Source organism: Sphaerodactylus townsendi, linkage group LG04 (assembly GCF_021028975.2).
Source record: "Sphaerodactylus townsendi isolate TG3544 linkage group LG04, MPM_Stown_v2.3, whole genome shotgun sequence".
Taxonomy (NCBI): domain Eukaryota; kingdom Metazoa; phylum Chordata; class Lepidosauria; order Squamata; family Sphaerodactylidae; genus Sphaerodactylus; species Sphaerodactylus townsendi.
In genome coordinates, this window is record NC_059428.1 from 20,070,472 (window position 1) to 20,086,454 (window position 15,983).

The 15,983-nt window shown below is 47.1% G+C and overlaps 1 protein-coding gene across 3 annotated transcripts in view; it reads right to left on the reverse strand.

Moving 5' to 3' along the window:
- Positions 1-4,057: 4,057 nt before the first annotated feature.
- Positions 4,058-15,983, reverse strand: part of MTMR2 (myotubularin related protein 2) — a 61,057-nt gene continuing 49,131 nt past the window's right edge. For all 3 annotated transcript variants that reach the window (XM_048493649.1, XM_048493650.1, XM_048493651.1), the window contains 4 exons: positions 15,027-15,119; positions 12,436-12,549; positions 10,262-10,438; positions 4,058-6,559 (listed from right to left, as the gene is read on the reverse strand). In XM_048493649.1, the coding sequence (XP_048349606.1) occupies positions 6,398-6,559; positions 10,262-10,438; positions 12,436-12,549; positions 15,027-15,119 (546 nt within the window). In that variant the 3' untranslated portion in view covers positions 4,058-6,397. The remainder of the gene's footprint in view (positions 6,560-10,261; positions 10,439-12,435; positions 12,550-15,026; positions 15,120-15,983) is intronic.

Here is a 15,983-nt window from a genome sequence, read left to right on the forward strand (position 1 = left end):
AAGCTGATAGATGAAATTAAAAAAATCTTGATGAGGAAGTCAGATTGGCCGCAGGTATTTCCAGCCTGGTCGTTCGCCGAAACGGGCCTCTGTTGGTAACCGACTTCTGCCACTTCTTTTAGGAGTGAAGTCTGAAAGGAAATTGGTGATAGAGCACCCTTGCTGTCGAGACTTCCTTGGTGCAGGATGCTCTAGAATTAGGAAGAGCTCAGGAATCCGATAACCCCATCATTTCTGTCAGCATACACTACGCCATGCTGGTAGGGGCTGATGGGAATTGTAGTTCCTGAACATCTGGAGAGCCGCAGGTTCCCTACCCCTGCTCTAGAACCAAGTCTAGAGCAGCCCTCGGGTTGAAATCTCTCCTAAGTCACAAAGCCCTCTGTTTTAGCTTGAAGGCAATATTGCAGCCTTGTCACCTCGCAGGGTTTGTTTTGAGGGGACAATTTCAGATAATGGCACAACAGGTAGGTCTACCAAAAGATGCCACAAACAAAGCAGTTAGCGTGTGCACACCTAACAGTGTCGTCAGGTAATAATATTTGAAACAGGTGTCATTATTTGGAATCAGCACCTTGCTGTGTTTAATAAGTAATGTCTTTAACACAATCTATTTTGTCATGGGAGCCTCCTGCTATCTGTGTGAAAGGAACTAATTTGCTTTATGCATTATAGACTAAATAATATTTAACAGTCGCTTCCTACACATTTGCTGGTGGTCAGTTCTCAGCCTTGGGTGGGGTTCAGAAATCATAGCAGCCATGCTGAGCAAAACATTCCAGTTCATCCTGATGGCGCGAAGGACCGTTGATGAAGCCCACATGGTGGACTCTGGATTCTTAACAAAGGTGGCATGAAGAGAAAGTTAGTCACGCTGCAAAGCCACAGATCAGCTGGCCAAAAGCATGCCACTGCCTCTTGCGGGGGACAATTAGGAACTGCTAGAAGCAACTGGTCAGTATGCCATACAATAATTGTATTGTAGAATTGTCACGTCTCTACCCACGGCGAGTGGCTGGCAGGTAATGGCAACATTAGATGCTACAACTATGGCTGAATCTAAGTCACTGTGGACTCAGTCTGACCTTTTCATGCAGAGGTCACCGGAAACTTCCCCTATGAAAAAGACAATATTGATATTTGATTCAGATGCTCAGAATCTACCCAGAGCATACTAGGACAGTAGTGGCGAACCTATGGCACAGGTGCCAGAGGTGGCACTCGGGGTGGGTGGGTTTCAGAGTCACCCCCCCACATCTAGGTTAGTCTGGGCCGCTGGGCTCGATTATTAGCATTAAACCTAAGACCTAATTTTGGGGAAACAGTGTAGGTAACCCTGTTAAGTGCTGTTAAACCCCACTGATTTTCTTGCGAAGAACTAAAGCACGATCCTTTACCTGGGAGTAAGCTCGGCAACGGGGCTTGCTTCTGAGTAAACCCTCCCAGGGTCGTGATTCACCCGTTGGAAGAGTTGCACAGTTGCTTCAAAGCAAAGCCACCGACCACCACCAAGCTTACTCCCGAGTAACACACGCCTTGGAGCCACCTGTTTTTTCTAAACTAAAACCTCAGTATTCAGGTTAAATTGCCGTGTTGGCACTTTGCGATAAATAAGTGGGTTTTGGGTTGCAATTTGGGCACTCGGCCTCGAAAAGGTTCGCCATCACTGGACGAGGACATCAAAATAGTAGTGGAACAAGCTGAGCTGCATGGTTCTTGCATACAGTGGCTGCATTGTGGGGCAGACTGGCTTGGACCTAGGCTGGGACAACAATGCCACAGGTGCACCTAAAGGCATCCTTGCCACAGCCTATGGAGAGCTGCCCACACATCACTGCCAGTAGTAAAGGAGAGCAGGGCTCTTGGCTCAGTTTGCTTGTGTCTGTGGCCCAGTGGGATCTTCTCTGCTAAGCTGAAGCGCTAGTGTAAATCTACCAATTGTATTAAATACAGATTTTTGGAGAAATCGGCGCAATAGCCGACTTTGTAAACATGTCGGTGTACATTCAGTTACCTTGATCATCACATAAAAATGGCGGAATATCAATGGAAGCAAGAAAGGGGCTGCAAAGAGAAGGTTTGGGAATTCCATTTATCTCTTTCTTTGAGACGATACATTGTTAATAACCAAGTTTAAAAACAGCAACATATCCGCCAAAAAAGGCATAATTAAAAGCCTAGTTCACATAATAAAGAAATGGCAACCTCACCCACAGAATTTGGTCTACAGATATGATGGAAGCAGAATATAATAACGGAATACATCATTGCTTTAAACTATTCTGGATGCCTTCTTACATGAAAATACCCTGTATGTAGAAAGGTAGCAGGACAGGGCTGGCTTAGACCCTTTCATCATGAAGTGCTAGATTTTTTTGCAGGGAAATGTTTGAAGATACCTGTGACTTGTGAGCCTCTTCAGCCCTTCTCTACGGCTTTGTTCTGCAGCAAGTGTAGAGCAGGTGGGCATGCCATTCTGTTACACCGCTACTTTGTTAAGAAATAGATGTGCGTTTTGTTCCTAATAACGAAGCCCAGATGCTGCAGCTAACAAGAGGGGACACAATCCCGTCGCCCTTTATCGAGGAGGAGTGGTCCCAAGAGAACTTGCCTGCTGTAACCTCAGCCTCCGCTGCAACCCAGTCTGTGCCCATTCAAAAGTGTGAGTAGATTGTTGACCCATCAGAAAGTGCTATTACATAAACAAGTAGGGTTCAAGTATCATTATCCCATGTACAGAATCATAGAACGTGAACCCTAAGGAAATGCAGTACGAATTGTATTACAGTGTGCCGACACAAACCAACTGGAATGAAAAAATCAAAGCGGATCCACACGCAAAGTGAAACTGCCTACAACTGACAAGGTACACCATTTCCCAGAGAATCAATCCTAAAAGAAATGTCATCCTAATGAAGCAGGACTATTCGTAGTAGACCCACACAAGCAAGCCCAGGTACTCTACACGCTGATCTGTTATGATCAGCATGTAGCGTACCTGGGCTTGCTTGTGTGGGTCTACTACGAACAGTCCTGCTTCATAAGGATATTTCTTTTAGGATTGATCCTTCTTTAAATAGCATCTGGCTTGCAAAACGGGAACCAGAGAACGCTTGTGCCGGTCAATAGTAGCGTTTTGCAGGATTCTGAGCCCACTTCTTCAGCTCTTCTTGGTCTCTATAGTTGCCCGCAATCTTTTTGGAGATTTATCGTTAATAAAGCATTCTCAAGTCTCCGCCAGGCTCACTTGCGCTGTGGCAGTACAATTCTCTGGCTCTGGTTTGTTGAGAAGTTTGATAAGGAAGTTCTCCTGAAAACTGGGAGTGGCAATAACGGATGAAGAGTCCAGAGAGAAAAAACTACCAGAAAATTAACGCTTCCTCTGCTCCTTTCGACAGTCTCCTTTCACTGCGTCCTGGGAAAGGCAACGGATTGGTTTGGAGCATTAAGCACCACCAGCAAGGTAGGAACAGGGAAACAAATGAAACTCTAGCAGTTATTAGCTTATCATTTATCAGAGAGGCCTCAGGAGAACGAAAGAGATAAAAGGCTTGTTGGTAGTGTTCAAATACATTAAAAATGTTGTCAGAAAACAGAGCAGCCAAAGCTGTTCCCTCTTTTTCCACAGGCTCAGAGAACAGATCAAGAAGCGACAGCTTTAAAACCAGGCGCTGACCATTTTCAGACTCCTCCACCCCACCCACACTGTTGTTATATGACAAGCTGCAGTGGGTGAAATTCACTCAGTGATGTCGCTCTTGTGCACCCTGCTCCAAATCTACAGGGGGAGGACCCCAGATCTAGGTCAAAAGAGAGGAATTATACAGAGTGAGACATAGTGTACCTTTTTGGGTCTGAGAAAACTATAATCCAAGGTGAATCAGCTCCCAGTGTGGTGTAGTGGTTAAGAACGGGTGGATTCTAATCTGGAGAACCAGTTTTTATTCCCCACTCCTCCACCTGAATGGCAGAGGTTTTATCTGGTGAACCAGATGTGTTTCCGCACTCGACCCCTGCTGAGCAACTCTTTGAAGCTAGAATAAGCAGCGTCTCGGAACTCTCTGAAGCCCCACCTTGCCTCTACCAGGTATTCACTAAGTTGTGGGGAAAGGAGTTTGTCAGCCACCTTGAGTCTCCTTACAGGAGAGAAAGGTGGGGTATAAATCCAAACTCTTCTTCTTCTTTAGTGTCAGACCCTGGATTGGCAAGAGAAAGAGTGGAAAGGAGAGTTCCTGGAAAATGCTCTGGAGATAAAGGCCCACCCAAAGCCATGACGGGCCCAATGACTACTAGTATCATCCACAGGGGGATATGTCTCTTCTAGGGATAGTAGCAAAAGTGCACATCTCTATGATGCGAGGCCAGCTCTGTATGGAGAAAAATGCATCTGATGCCCAGTGAAATTCCTCTGGAGGATAGAGTGTTATCACTGCAACAGTGGTCTTCGGTGAAGCATTTCCCCCCTGTTTAATTAATGGTTATCAGTCTCTTTATGTGGGGAGGGGGTTAGAAATAAAAGGGTGTCTTTGGGAGCCTAGTGGGGGAACAGGGGGTTAAGCCTCTTTCTAGCGATTTTCTGGAGAGGTAGAATAGACTTAGCTCCTCTTAAAACTTGCAAAAAAAAATCCCTTTGACTCATCTTACTGGTGATGGGATGCCACCATCAGTTTCCGTGCAACCCCAGCGGTCCTCAGAAACTACTTTGGCACAACTGGAAAGAACCTCAAAATGTGCACGTTGGTCAAAATGAAACAGGTATCCACTTTACCACTGATGCCAATCAAAGACATGTGCTCACCCAACATACAAAACACTTCTTTTCAAAGCCACGGCAAAGTTTTCCAGACCCAAACGTTAGCTATCAGAATGTTCAGAAAGCAAAATTACGCCACCCACTGGCTACTACGACACAGTACAACTTTAATACGTTTCCTATCCATGCAGAAAGGCCCTTGAGTTCAAAGTTATCGCTCTCAACCTCTTCCACCATAATTATCTATTTAGCCCCCCCCCCCCAAAAAAGGTAATCCCCGCCTCCAAACATCCCCATTTCATGCGTCTCCACAGGCTTTGAGCCGCTCTGCCAACTGCTTCAATGGAAAATAGAAGGCAGAACTGAAAAGATTGCAGGGAGAAATAAGGGCAGAATGAAAAGCCCAGCTCCTGTGCCGCCAGATTCTAGTTCTGGCTTGGTGATACTGATAAGTCGTACCGATGTGGCGTTACCCGCTACCTACACGCTAATCGCGAAAAGAAAGGGAAAATGACAATGCCAGTACCTTGCTTTTTCCCATAATCAGATGTCTGCTATTAAATTACCCATTTTTGTCAGTGGCAGAACATGGTCAGCTGCACGAACACAGAGACCACCAGATAATCATCCTCATCACTTTAACACTTGCAATAACTCTACTGCAGCCCAAGCGGGAAAAGAGTCTCCTTTGCCGTGCCAGTAAGCAAAGTACCCGGATCTCGCTAGTCCTCCTAAGCACGCAAGTCGGGTGCATTCTTGTCCTTCCCTATAAAAAACCCGCTGCCCTCCGCGGTTTGCTTCAGGTGCAATCCCTCATCAGAGATGGAGGCAACGCACACACAGCACTTAGCAGCGTCTTGATATGGAACAGGCCCCGTGCTGATATGAAGCTGGTGCCGTGCTCGTTTCTCATCTAGCGTGCTGGTGTCAATTGCACCAACGCCAATGGTGGTTTTGGGGGGCACAAGGCATTGCTGGACTGTTGATGCCGGAGTTGGCCTGACTCTCTTAAGCACTTAACATGCCAAAACGGACAGTCTTGATCTCTCCTCTTTGGAAGCTGTTCTTTCCATTGGCAAAGGCTCTGAATCCAAAAGACTCCGTAGGGCTGTTTAAGTGCTTACATCTGATCACCAAGAATTCTTAACTGCTTCCTCCCTGTAGATTTCAGATAGCTGCATGTTGCAACCCACGTACGATAGTTTTGGGGAGTTGCTCATTGGGAAGCGGCAGTAGGGATAGGAGCAGACCCAGATTTCCCCACCGGGTGTTTTGTCTCCAGGTCTGTTTGCCTGACATTGGCACGAAGGCTTGCAGCTTAATTCAACACCAGATTGACCTCTGAACACTTTTTGTTTTGTCTCGGGAATCAGGCAAGACTGCTTCCTTTTAAAAATTACCTGCCTCAGGGGGTCATTATAAGAGGCCTTTTTTAAAAAAGAAAGGGAAAATCTTTCATTTCCTACAGCGCTACAATACTAATAAAAGCTCTCTAGAGGGGTGTAGCATAATAAATAAGCCGTGTTTGACTCTGAGACGCTGCCTTCCGGCTTCAGAGATTTCCGCTTTCATCTTCCTCTTCTCTGAAATAGAAACTGCCTCTTGTGGAGACGGGACCTGCAGAGTTCCGAATCAAAGAGTCTGTTACACAACAGTCTGGACCGGAGTGATGCACTGGGCGGGAGAGCCTGCTCTCTCGGAGGATGAGGTGGACCGGTTGGTGATTTCCCGCTGGAGCTCTTCCACCTTCTTTTGGAGCTCCGTCCGCTTCGCCAGGAGTTCTTTGTAACGATTGTGCACCGGCTCCTATGGTGAAGAAAAGAAGCACAGCGTTCAGGCTTGGAGGAGAATCTATAAACATGCAGGGCTTCACCGCAGGCCTAATTTTCAGGGCCAAAACAATGCTGCCAAGGAGCAACATTGCCATGGATCCTACCACTGCACTAAGCCAAGGTGGAAGCTTTGCCCAGCCCAAGGAAACTTTCTCCAAACTTCAGTGTCTCTTTGGCTATTTACACACTTGTGGCCTCCTTTACATAGAGCGTATGTTTCCTTCAGGCTGGATTTTCAGAGAAGCCTGTCATTTGTGAAAGTGTTATTTTTTCCCCTGCCTGTGCAGGAAAAGCAAAGTAGACCAGAATGTTTTGCTTCCTTTGGATCTTCCACTCCTCCCCATCTTCCCCTATCCATGAAAGAGCAACGCCACCCACTCCCCTGCCAGTATTTCTGGGGCATCGACTGGGCTTTTTCTCTCTTAATTTTTAAAATACTTTCATAGCTGGAGCAATAAATTGTGAAAACAGCAGGGGGTGGGGGGCTTAAAAAAAAACAGGCAGCAAACAGCCTACCGACCTGGAAGCACAGGGCGGGCAAAATGGTGGCTAGGCTCAGGGGAAGCAGTGCGAAGCACAAGCTGCTCCCCGAACAGTAAGTGCACAAAGGGTCTTTCTAATGGAAGAATCACTGAAATTGGAGGAAGTCTCCTTGAGCCCATGGCAACATGGGCTCAAGTAGCAGAGTGATTGAAGTCTATAAAATTATGCATGGGGTAGAAAATGTTGACAGAGAGAAATTTGTCTCTCTTTCTCACAATACTAGAACCAGGGGGCATTAATTGAAAACGCTGGGGGGAAGAATTAGGACTAATAAAAGGAAACATTTCTTCATGCAACGTGTGATTGGTGTTTGGAATATGCTGCCACAGGAGGTGGTGATGGCCACTAACCTGGATAGCTTTAAAAGGGGTTTGGACAGATTTATGGAGGAGAAGTCGATCTATGGCTACCAATCTTGATCCTCTTTGATCTGAGATTGCAAATGCCTTAGCAGACCAGGTGCTTGGGAACAGCAGCAGCAGAAGGCCATTGCTTTCACATCCTGCATGTGAGCTCCCAAAGGCACCTGGTGGGCCACTGCAAGTAGCAGAGTGCTGGACTAGATGGACTTTGGTCTGATCCAGCAGGCTCGTTCTTATGTTCTTAACATCCTGCCTGTGACCTCCGAATCTGTGCAGAGAGCTCTGGCCACATCCAAGGAGGAGAAAATTTCCATGTCCACATACGAGAGTCCACAGCACCAGGTGGCAATGTCGAAAAAGGTTTTCCCACGGTTGGATATTTGTGCTGTCCTTGCCTTACAGGAATGTTTTGCTTCTCTGTGGCCAAGGCATTCCAGGAAGCAAACAGCACAATGATAGCGCGATAGTGTACAGCCCTCAGTCCGCAAAAGCTGGGCAAGGCTGTAAATAATAGGTCATTGTGGAGGTCATTCTGCATTGCCACACAATTCATTGAAAACAGTTTGAGGCAGAAAATAAAATGTTTCCTCTGTGGAGTTCTGCATTATTTTTTATCCCAAAACATTTTGTTTCCAGTCTCACAACGTTTTAAATGATCCCCCTTTAAAATGATTCTCTGGCTGAAACGTTTTGAAAATGCCTTCAGTTGCTGTGTGATCTACTGACTACAATTCCCATGCTTCTCTGCTTCCCTGAACTTGCTCCTCAACACCATTATGTGCTCACTCAGTTCCCCCTCATAAGAACATAAGAACTAGCCTGCTGGATCAGACCAGAGTCCATCTAGGTCGGCAGCACCTCCTCGCTACTGTAGTGGCCCACCAGGTGCCTTTGGGAGCTCACGTGCAGGATGTGAAAGCAATGGCCTTCTGCTGCTCCTGCTCCTGAGCACCTGGTCTGCTAAGGCATTTGCAATCTGAGATCAAGGCAGATCAAGATTGGTAGCCATAGATCGACTTCTCCTCCATAAATCTGTCCAAGCCCCTTTTAAAGCTATCCAGGTTAGTGGCCATCACCACCTCCTGTGGCAGCATATTCCAAACACCAATCACATGTTGCGTAGCAAAGCAAGTGTTTCCTTTGATTAGTCCTTATATTCTTTGCCCCAGCATTTTCCAGCGAATGCCCCTCTGGTCTCTAGTATTGTGAGAAAGAGAAAATTTCTCTCTGTCAACATTTTCTGACTCCTATGCATAATTCTTATGTGACTTCAATGCATGCATATCCCCCCCTCAGATTTTCTCCTCTCCAAACGCTGCAGCCTCTCTTCATAAGTAAGGTGCTCCAATCCTTCAATCATCCTTGTTGCCCTTCTCTGCGCTTTTTCTATCTCGCCTGTTTATTTGCAGCATTTCTCCCCTTGTTCTTTTATTTTTAGGGGGTCAGTCTTTGAAGCATCAAGTGAATGAGAACTATAGAGTGCAGTACAAAGCCGTGAAGCACTGAAGCATCGATGAAACACAGAACTCCTCCCTCATCCCCCCCCCCCAAAAGGGGAAATCATGTAATGTCTGCCAGAAATCATTTCAAGGGAGTGAGTATAACCAACCGGGTGGGGGGTGGGGTTCAGAGTTCACACACTAAGAAGAATCATCCCGGCCCTAGCCCTAACCACTAACCCCTGACCCTAGCTGACCACCACGATGATGGTCCATGTGGTGGGCTCTTGCTTTCACTCATAATAATGCAAGAACCACCCTCTGGATGAGTCCGGTGGCCCGTCAAGTTCTTGTCTATTCTGACGGGCTCTCCAGGTTTTCAGGCAGGGACCTTCCACATCACCTCCTACCTGATCCTTTTAACTGGAGATGCCAGGAATGGAACCCGCCTCCTTCTTTTTCAAAGCAGTTGTGCTACGGGACCCATCCCATGCAAGCTATGGAATATACAAATCCAGACTGAGTTTACAAAATTAGTCACGGATACCAAACCTTTAATAGTTATGCAATGTGCCTCATTTTATCAAGACAGTCCTGCGAACATGAAAACAACTTTCAAAGCACCATGTTCTGCATTCCAAATAAGAGCCACCCTCCAGATGACCTCACCTGGAATACTCCGTACAGTTCTGGGCCTCACAATTCAAGAAGGATTTTGATAAGCTGGAATGGGTCCAGAGGAGGGCAACCAAAATGGTAAAAGGTCTGGAATCCATGCCCTATGAGGAGAGACTTAGGGAGCTGGGAATGTTTAGTTTGGTGAAGAGAAGGTTAAGAGGTGACATGATAGCCATGTTTAGATATCTGAAGGGATGTCATGTTGGTGAGGGAGCAAGCTTGTTTTCTGCGGCTCCAGAGACTAGGAGCAGGAGGAATGGGTTCAAAAAGAGATTCCACCGAAACATCAGGAAAAACTTCCTGACAGTAAGGGCTGTTCAACAGTGGAATGCACAACCTCGGAGTGTGGTGGAGTCTCCTTCTTTGGAGGTTTTTAAAGAGAGGCTGGATGACCATCTGTCCAGAGTGGTTTGATTGTGTGTTCCTGCATGGCAGGGGTTGGACTTGATGGCCCTTGTGGTCTCTTTCAACTCTATGATTCTATGAAACACATGGTCTATGAAATATATGAAACCCTTGGAAATTTCTAAAGCTACACTAGGACAACAGTCTTGTAGCTTATGATTTGGATATCATGGAACGTATCAGAAGTGGTGGGCAAGCAGAGGTCTTTGATTTTCACCTGACCCCTGACTATCTTCTTAATCTGCTCACCTGTGGTTTCATCCGTGGATTCCACCGGATGTAGTAGCCCACCCAAAGCTCTAGGTGGCGCATGCTTGCCACAGGATACAAGACATGGTTGGTGTAGCCGGCATAGAGAGGGTTGGTGAAGTCTTCGAGCTGGCTGTTAATGTAGGACCACAGCGACACTGTCTTGTTTGGCATGCCCTGCAAAGAGCCACACAAAATGCTTTAGTTGGCACACAGAGCAGCACAGTTTTGTGGAACATAAAACCATAGCAACATTCCAAGAAAACTGAGGGAACAGCTACGGAGAAGGGGGAGGGGGGGGAGGAAGGCAACTTTCGAATGATTTATTGCAGTTAAGCGTGGCTTTTCAGACAAATCTCTCAAACTGGTTCCCGTTGGCCATAGCAGGCTTACAGACTGAGGCCCAACTGAAACGCGAGACTGGCGAAGGAAAGAGTCTCCCTGCGCAACCTCATCTGGGTTCGGTGTTTAAGAGAACTGTCCCACAATTCAGGCAAAACCGCTAAGTACAGCTTGCTGGCATACCGAAGATCAGTTGGCCTTGCGGATCAACATGCTTGTGTGCAAATCAAGCACACGTCCCTGGTTCGTGAGGACAGCAGGCAGTCCAATTCAACTGAAACACCTTGCAAGAGATGACATTATATTTAAATTGTACAGTGTTTAAAATCAAGCTCCAAAAGACAATAAGTGGGGAAAAGAAAGGAAAAGGAAAGGGAGGAGAATATTTACACACACACAAACACACACACACACACACACACACACACACACACACACACACACACACACACATCTTACTGTGACATGCCTCTGAAGCTGTCAGGAATAGATGGGGGCGAAACATTAGGTGCAAAAACTATTAGATCACAGCCAAACCATTAGATCACAGCCAAACCATCCGGACCTGCTAGGTCCCTCTGCTCGTTGGAGGGAAATCTGTTGGGGGTCCCAGGCCCACAAGATATCCAGCTGGCCACCGCGAGGGCCAGGGCTTTGACGGCCCTGGCCCCTACCTGGTGGAATAAGCTCCCAAGTGAGATCAGGGCCCTGCAGGACTTGAGTGGTTTCTGCAGGGCCTGCAAGATGGGAGCTTTTCCGCCAGCCAGCCTGACTTGATGACTACTCTCATTGGCCTTCCGTGGGAATGGTGGGGAGGGAGGGATGTATTTGAACTGTTTTATGCCTGTTTTATTGTTTGCTGCCCTGAGCCCTGTTGGGGAGGGTGGGATATAAACAGGAAAATATAAACAAACAAACAAACAAATAAATAGAAAGAAAGAAAGAAAGAAAGAAAGAAAGAAAGAAAGAAAGAAAGAAAGAAAAAACCCACAACAGCCAGTTTAACAAGAGCTCTCCTAAAGATACAATTTTTACAAACCCACAATTCATCCCCATCCCCAGCTGGATCCTCTTCTGGATTTACACATGCAGGAGCATGAGGTGGGAATAAGGCAATGAAGGGGCTGTACCACCTCAGACCATATGGTAGAGTCACATTATGGAATGCTCCCCAAAGTTCCTCTGATTGTACTTCATTTATAACATGCCTCTCCTCTGAGCAGGGACCAGGAGTAGCTTACGTCATTATCCTCTCCTCCAGTTCATCCTCAAAACAACCCTGTTAGGTAGGTTAGGCTGAAAATATATGACGTGCCCACAGTTACCCAGCAAGTTTCCATGGCACGAGCAGGGACTCAAACCCAGGTCTCCCAGATCCCTAGACCAACCCACTATACCCAGTGGTGTAGTGCTCAGGGCGGGGGCAGTGTTTTGGATGCCCCCCTACCCCCACAAGGAAGCAGGCCACCTCCTGAAAGGGAGGGTTGTACAGAAAGACCAAGGAAGCGGCAAAATGGCAGCTCACTTGGGGATTCTTCGCAGCTGGAAGATCCCTGTTTAAACAAAAAAACACAGGAAAACCCCACTGTGAAACAAACAGCAGTGCAGAAAGCAGTGCCCCAAAGCCCCTAGTCTCAATCAGTGCCCCAAAGCCCCTAGTCTCAATCAGAAACAGCTATTGGTCAGCCCTTTGGCAAACAGGCTCAAAGTCGTGTATACCAGCCCCCAAGCTCTTGGGCTACTGTGCAAGCAAGATTTCTCAGTCCTACACCTGCTTCGTCAAACGACCGACAGAGGAAGGGGCGGAGCTTGAGGGAAGCAAAGCCTTTTACCTCTTTCACCCTCTGCTGCTCGCTATTGCACAGGAATGTCCCAAACAAACAGCTGTAGAGGTGGTCCAAGATGGTGATCAGAAAGCACTCGTTGAATTCAAACGCTGTGGGAAACTTCAAAAGACAAACAGCAGGCAACTGGTTTATTTTTGCTGGACCTTGCGAGACGTGAAAACAGAGCCTTGCGAGGAGTTTATGCTTAAGGGGGGGGGGTGGAGAGAGGAAAGAATACAGCGCCCCCCCCCCCCCCCCCGCGCTTGACTCCCAGTGAATAATTTGTTTGCATTACTGTCTGGCAACTGGCTTTTGGTCAGACCCGTATTACGGCTCTCTTCATTGGCAAGACATTAGACCATTTTACATATTCAGCAAGGAATGCTGACTGAGAGCCAAAGGCCAGAAGGGTAGGACTGCTGTGTACACCCTATATGAAGCGTGTAAAAAGAATATGGGGTGTCTAACTGGATCAGACCAAAAGTTCCACTGGGTCTGGAATCCTGTTTTCCACAACAATCATCCCGATGCCTGTGGCAGTATCTAAATCCATCCTGAATCAGTCCAGTCTAAGCTCACTGAAAACACAGTTCAGATGGGAATAACTTTGCGCTGTGAGAAACATACAAAGCAGGGGAATGAAGACGTTGGATTTATAACCTCCTTTTCTCTCCTATAAGGAGACTCAAAGGGGGTGACACACAACAAACGCCCTGTGAGGTCGGTGGGCCTGAGAGAGCTCAGAAGAACTGTGACTAGCCCAAGGTCACCCAGCTGGTGTGTGTTGGAGTACACAGGCTAATCTGAATTCCCCAGATGAGCCTCCACAGCTCAAGCAGCAGAGCAGGGAATTAAACCCGGTTCCTCCAGATTAGAGTGCACCTGCTCTTAACCACTACACTGCCACTCTCATGAAGAAGGCATGAAGAAACAACTCCCCCTGCTGCTTGCCCCCAGCATCTGGTTCCCAGAGATAAGAACATAAGAACAAGCCAGCTGGATCAGACCAGAGTCCATCTAGTTCAGCTCTCTGCTACTCGCAGTGGCCCACCAAGTGCCTTTGGGAGCTCACATGCAGGATGTGAAAGCAGTGGCCTTCTGCGGCTGTTGCTCCAGAGCACCTGGACTGTTAAGGCATTTGCAATCTGAGATCAAAGAGGATCAAGATTGGTAGCCATAAATCGACTTCTCCTCCATAAATCTGTCCAAGCCCTTTTTAAAGCTATCCAGGTTAGTGGCCATCACCACCTCCTGTGGCAGCATATTCCAAACACCAATCACACGTTGCGTGAAGAAGTGTTTCCTTTTATTAGTCCTAATTCTTCCCCCCAGCATTTTCAATGTAGGCCCCCCGGGTTCTAGTATTGTATCTAGTATAGATACACTGCCTCTGTACAAGGAGGGTCGTTCAAATAACATTGCTTATAGCAGCCAAGAGACCTATCTGCCATAAAACTGTCTAATTCTTTTCTTACAACTGCAGACACTAGGCTAGACATCTGGGGGCAATGAGTTCCATACATTAACCGTGCATGTAAACTTTGTATCTAGAATTTTTTTTCAACATCTGCACCGAGGTAATTCAGATGCCGCGCCAAGGAAAGACAACATTCTGCAGCTTGAGCAAATTAAGCATATTTCCATGTGCATACATATTTTCCACAATTCAAGGAGCTGCGTAGATTCCTATCAGAGACCACACTACCTATATCCCTGTTCCCGTTCAGCTCCCGTGTAATTTCTGAGATTTTGCCAGGCGTTACCAGCACAAATTGTGCTATTTTGTAGGCTGGTCACAGAAGTCGTGCATTCTAGATTTTTACAGATGGAAACAAGGTCATGCTTGTTACAGCACTGTTTTTATGCCAGGGATCAAGGATGAATTACAAATTGGCGAGAGTCACTGAACTTGGCTGGGATCTGAGCTGGGGCACTGATAATAACTTGTGTGGGATTGCTCATTATGAAGGAGGAGGAGGAGGAGGGGAGTTTGGATTTATACCTCACCTTTCCCTCCTATAAAGAGACTCAAGGTGGCTTACAAACTCTTTCCCCTTCCTCTCCCCCACAACAGGCACCTTGTGAGGTAGGTGGGGCTGAGAGAGTTCCGAAGAACTGTGACTAGCCCAAGGTCACCCAGCAGGAATGTAGGAGTGCGGAGACACATCTGGTTCAGCAGATAAGCCTCTGCCACTCAGGTGGAGGAGTGGGGAATCAAACCCAGTTCTCCAGATTAGAATCCACCTGCTCTTAACCATTATACCATGCTGGGTCTGGGTGTTGGCAATGGGCGTCGGCTCGCCAGTCGGGTTTGGCTCAAAGCTGGGCCACGGTGAAACTACCAATGGGCACAGGCTTACCCACTGGGCAAGCCTACCTCTATTGCCATTGTCATGTCGCTCTAACATGAGTGGAGCTTGCCGTGGTGCCAGAGCTGGAAGGGCTCAGCTTGTTCCAGAACTTTTTAACATCCCAAACCACCTTGGTGGATGAGAAGGCAAGACCTCCTTCTCCATTCATGATGGACATAAGAAGGGGCAAGACCCTGTCTCCATTTGCTTAGGTATTGGGCTGATAGTTTCCTCACACAAATCTACCTGTCTTGTCATCTGCCAGACACTGTCGATAAACTGGAGAAAAACAGGAGAGCGGTCTGCGTCCGCATGATTCTTGTCTCCGTGACCCAGCCTCTGAAACAAAGCAAGAAAATGAATTTTTTTTTAAAAAAAAAGATCAATACAGTTGGATAGACAGACGATTGCATGGCTTAAGGTTGGCAAACCACCCGGCTCCCCGGTACACACTTCAGGCATTCTAAAAACGCGGCCAGGAAGGAGTGCTAAAACAGAGAAGCACGCAGGGCTGAAGAAGAACAAGATTTTGGATTTATACCCTGCTTTTCTCAAATGTGAGGAATCTCAAAGCAGCTTACAATCACATTCCCTTCCTCTCCCTATAACAGATACCTTGTGAGGCAGGTGGGGCCGAGAGAGTTCTGACAGAACTGTGACTGGCTCAAGGTTGCCCATGTGAAGGAGTGGAGTATCAAACCCAGTTCTCCAAATTAGAATCCTTAACTATTACCCCATGCTGGCTCTGATCAGGACATCCTTACACCCTAAATGTGTGATTGGTGTTTGGAATATGCTGCCACAGGAGGTGGTGATGGCCACTAACCTGGATAGCTTTAAAAGGGGCTTGGACAGATTTATGGAGGAGAAGTCGATCTATGGCTACCAATCTTGATCCTCCTTGTTCTGAGGTTGCAAATGCCTTAGCAGACCAGGTGCTCAGGAGCAGCAGCAGCAGCAGGCCATTGCTTTCCCATCATGCACATGAGCTCCCAAAGGCACCTGATGGGCCACTGTGAGTAGCAGAGCTGGACTAGATGGACTCTGGTCTGATCCAGCTGGCTTGTTCTTATGTTCTTATGTTCTTAAATGTTGATAACAGGGCTGAGATCATTAAAGGAGAAGCCTCCTTGGTGGCATGACCTTTTATAGCCAACGCCCACTTCATCCAATGCATGAAAGGAACCCCCCTCAGTGGGTAAA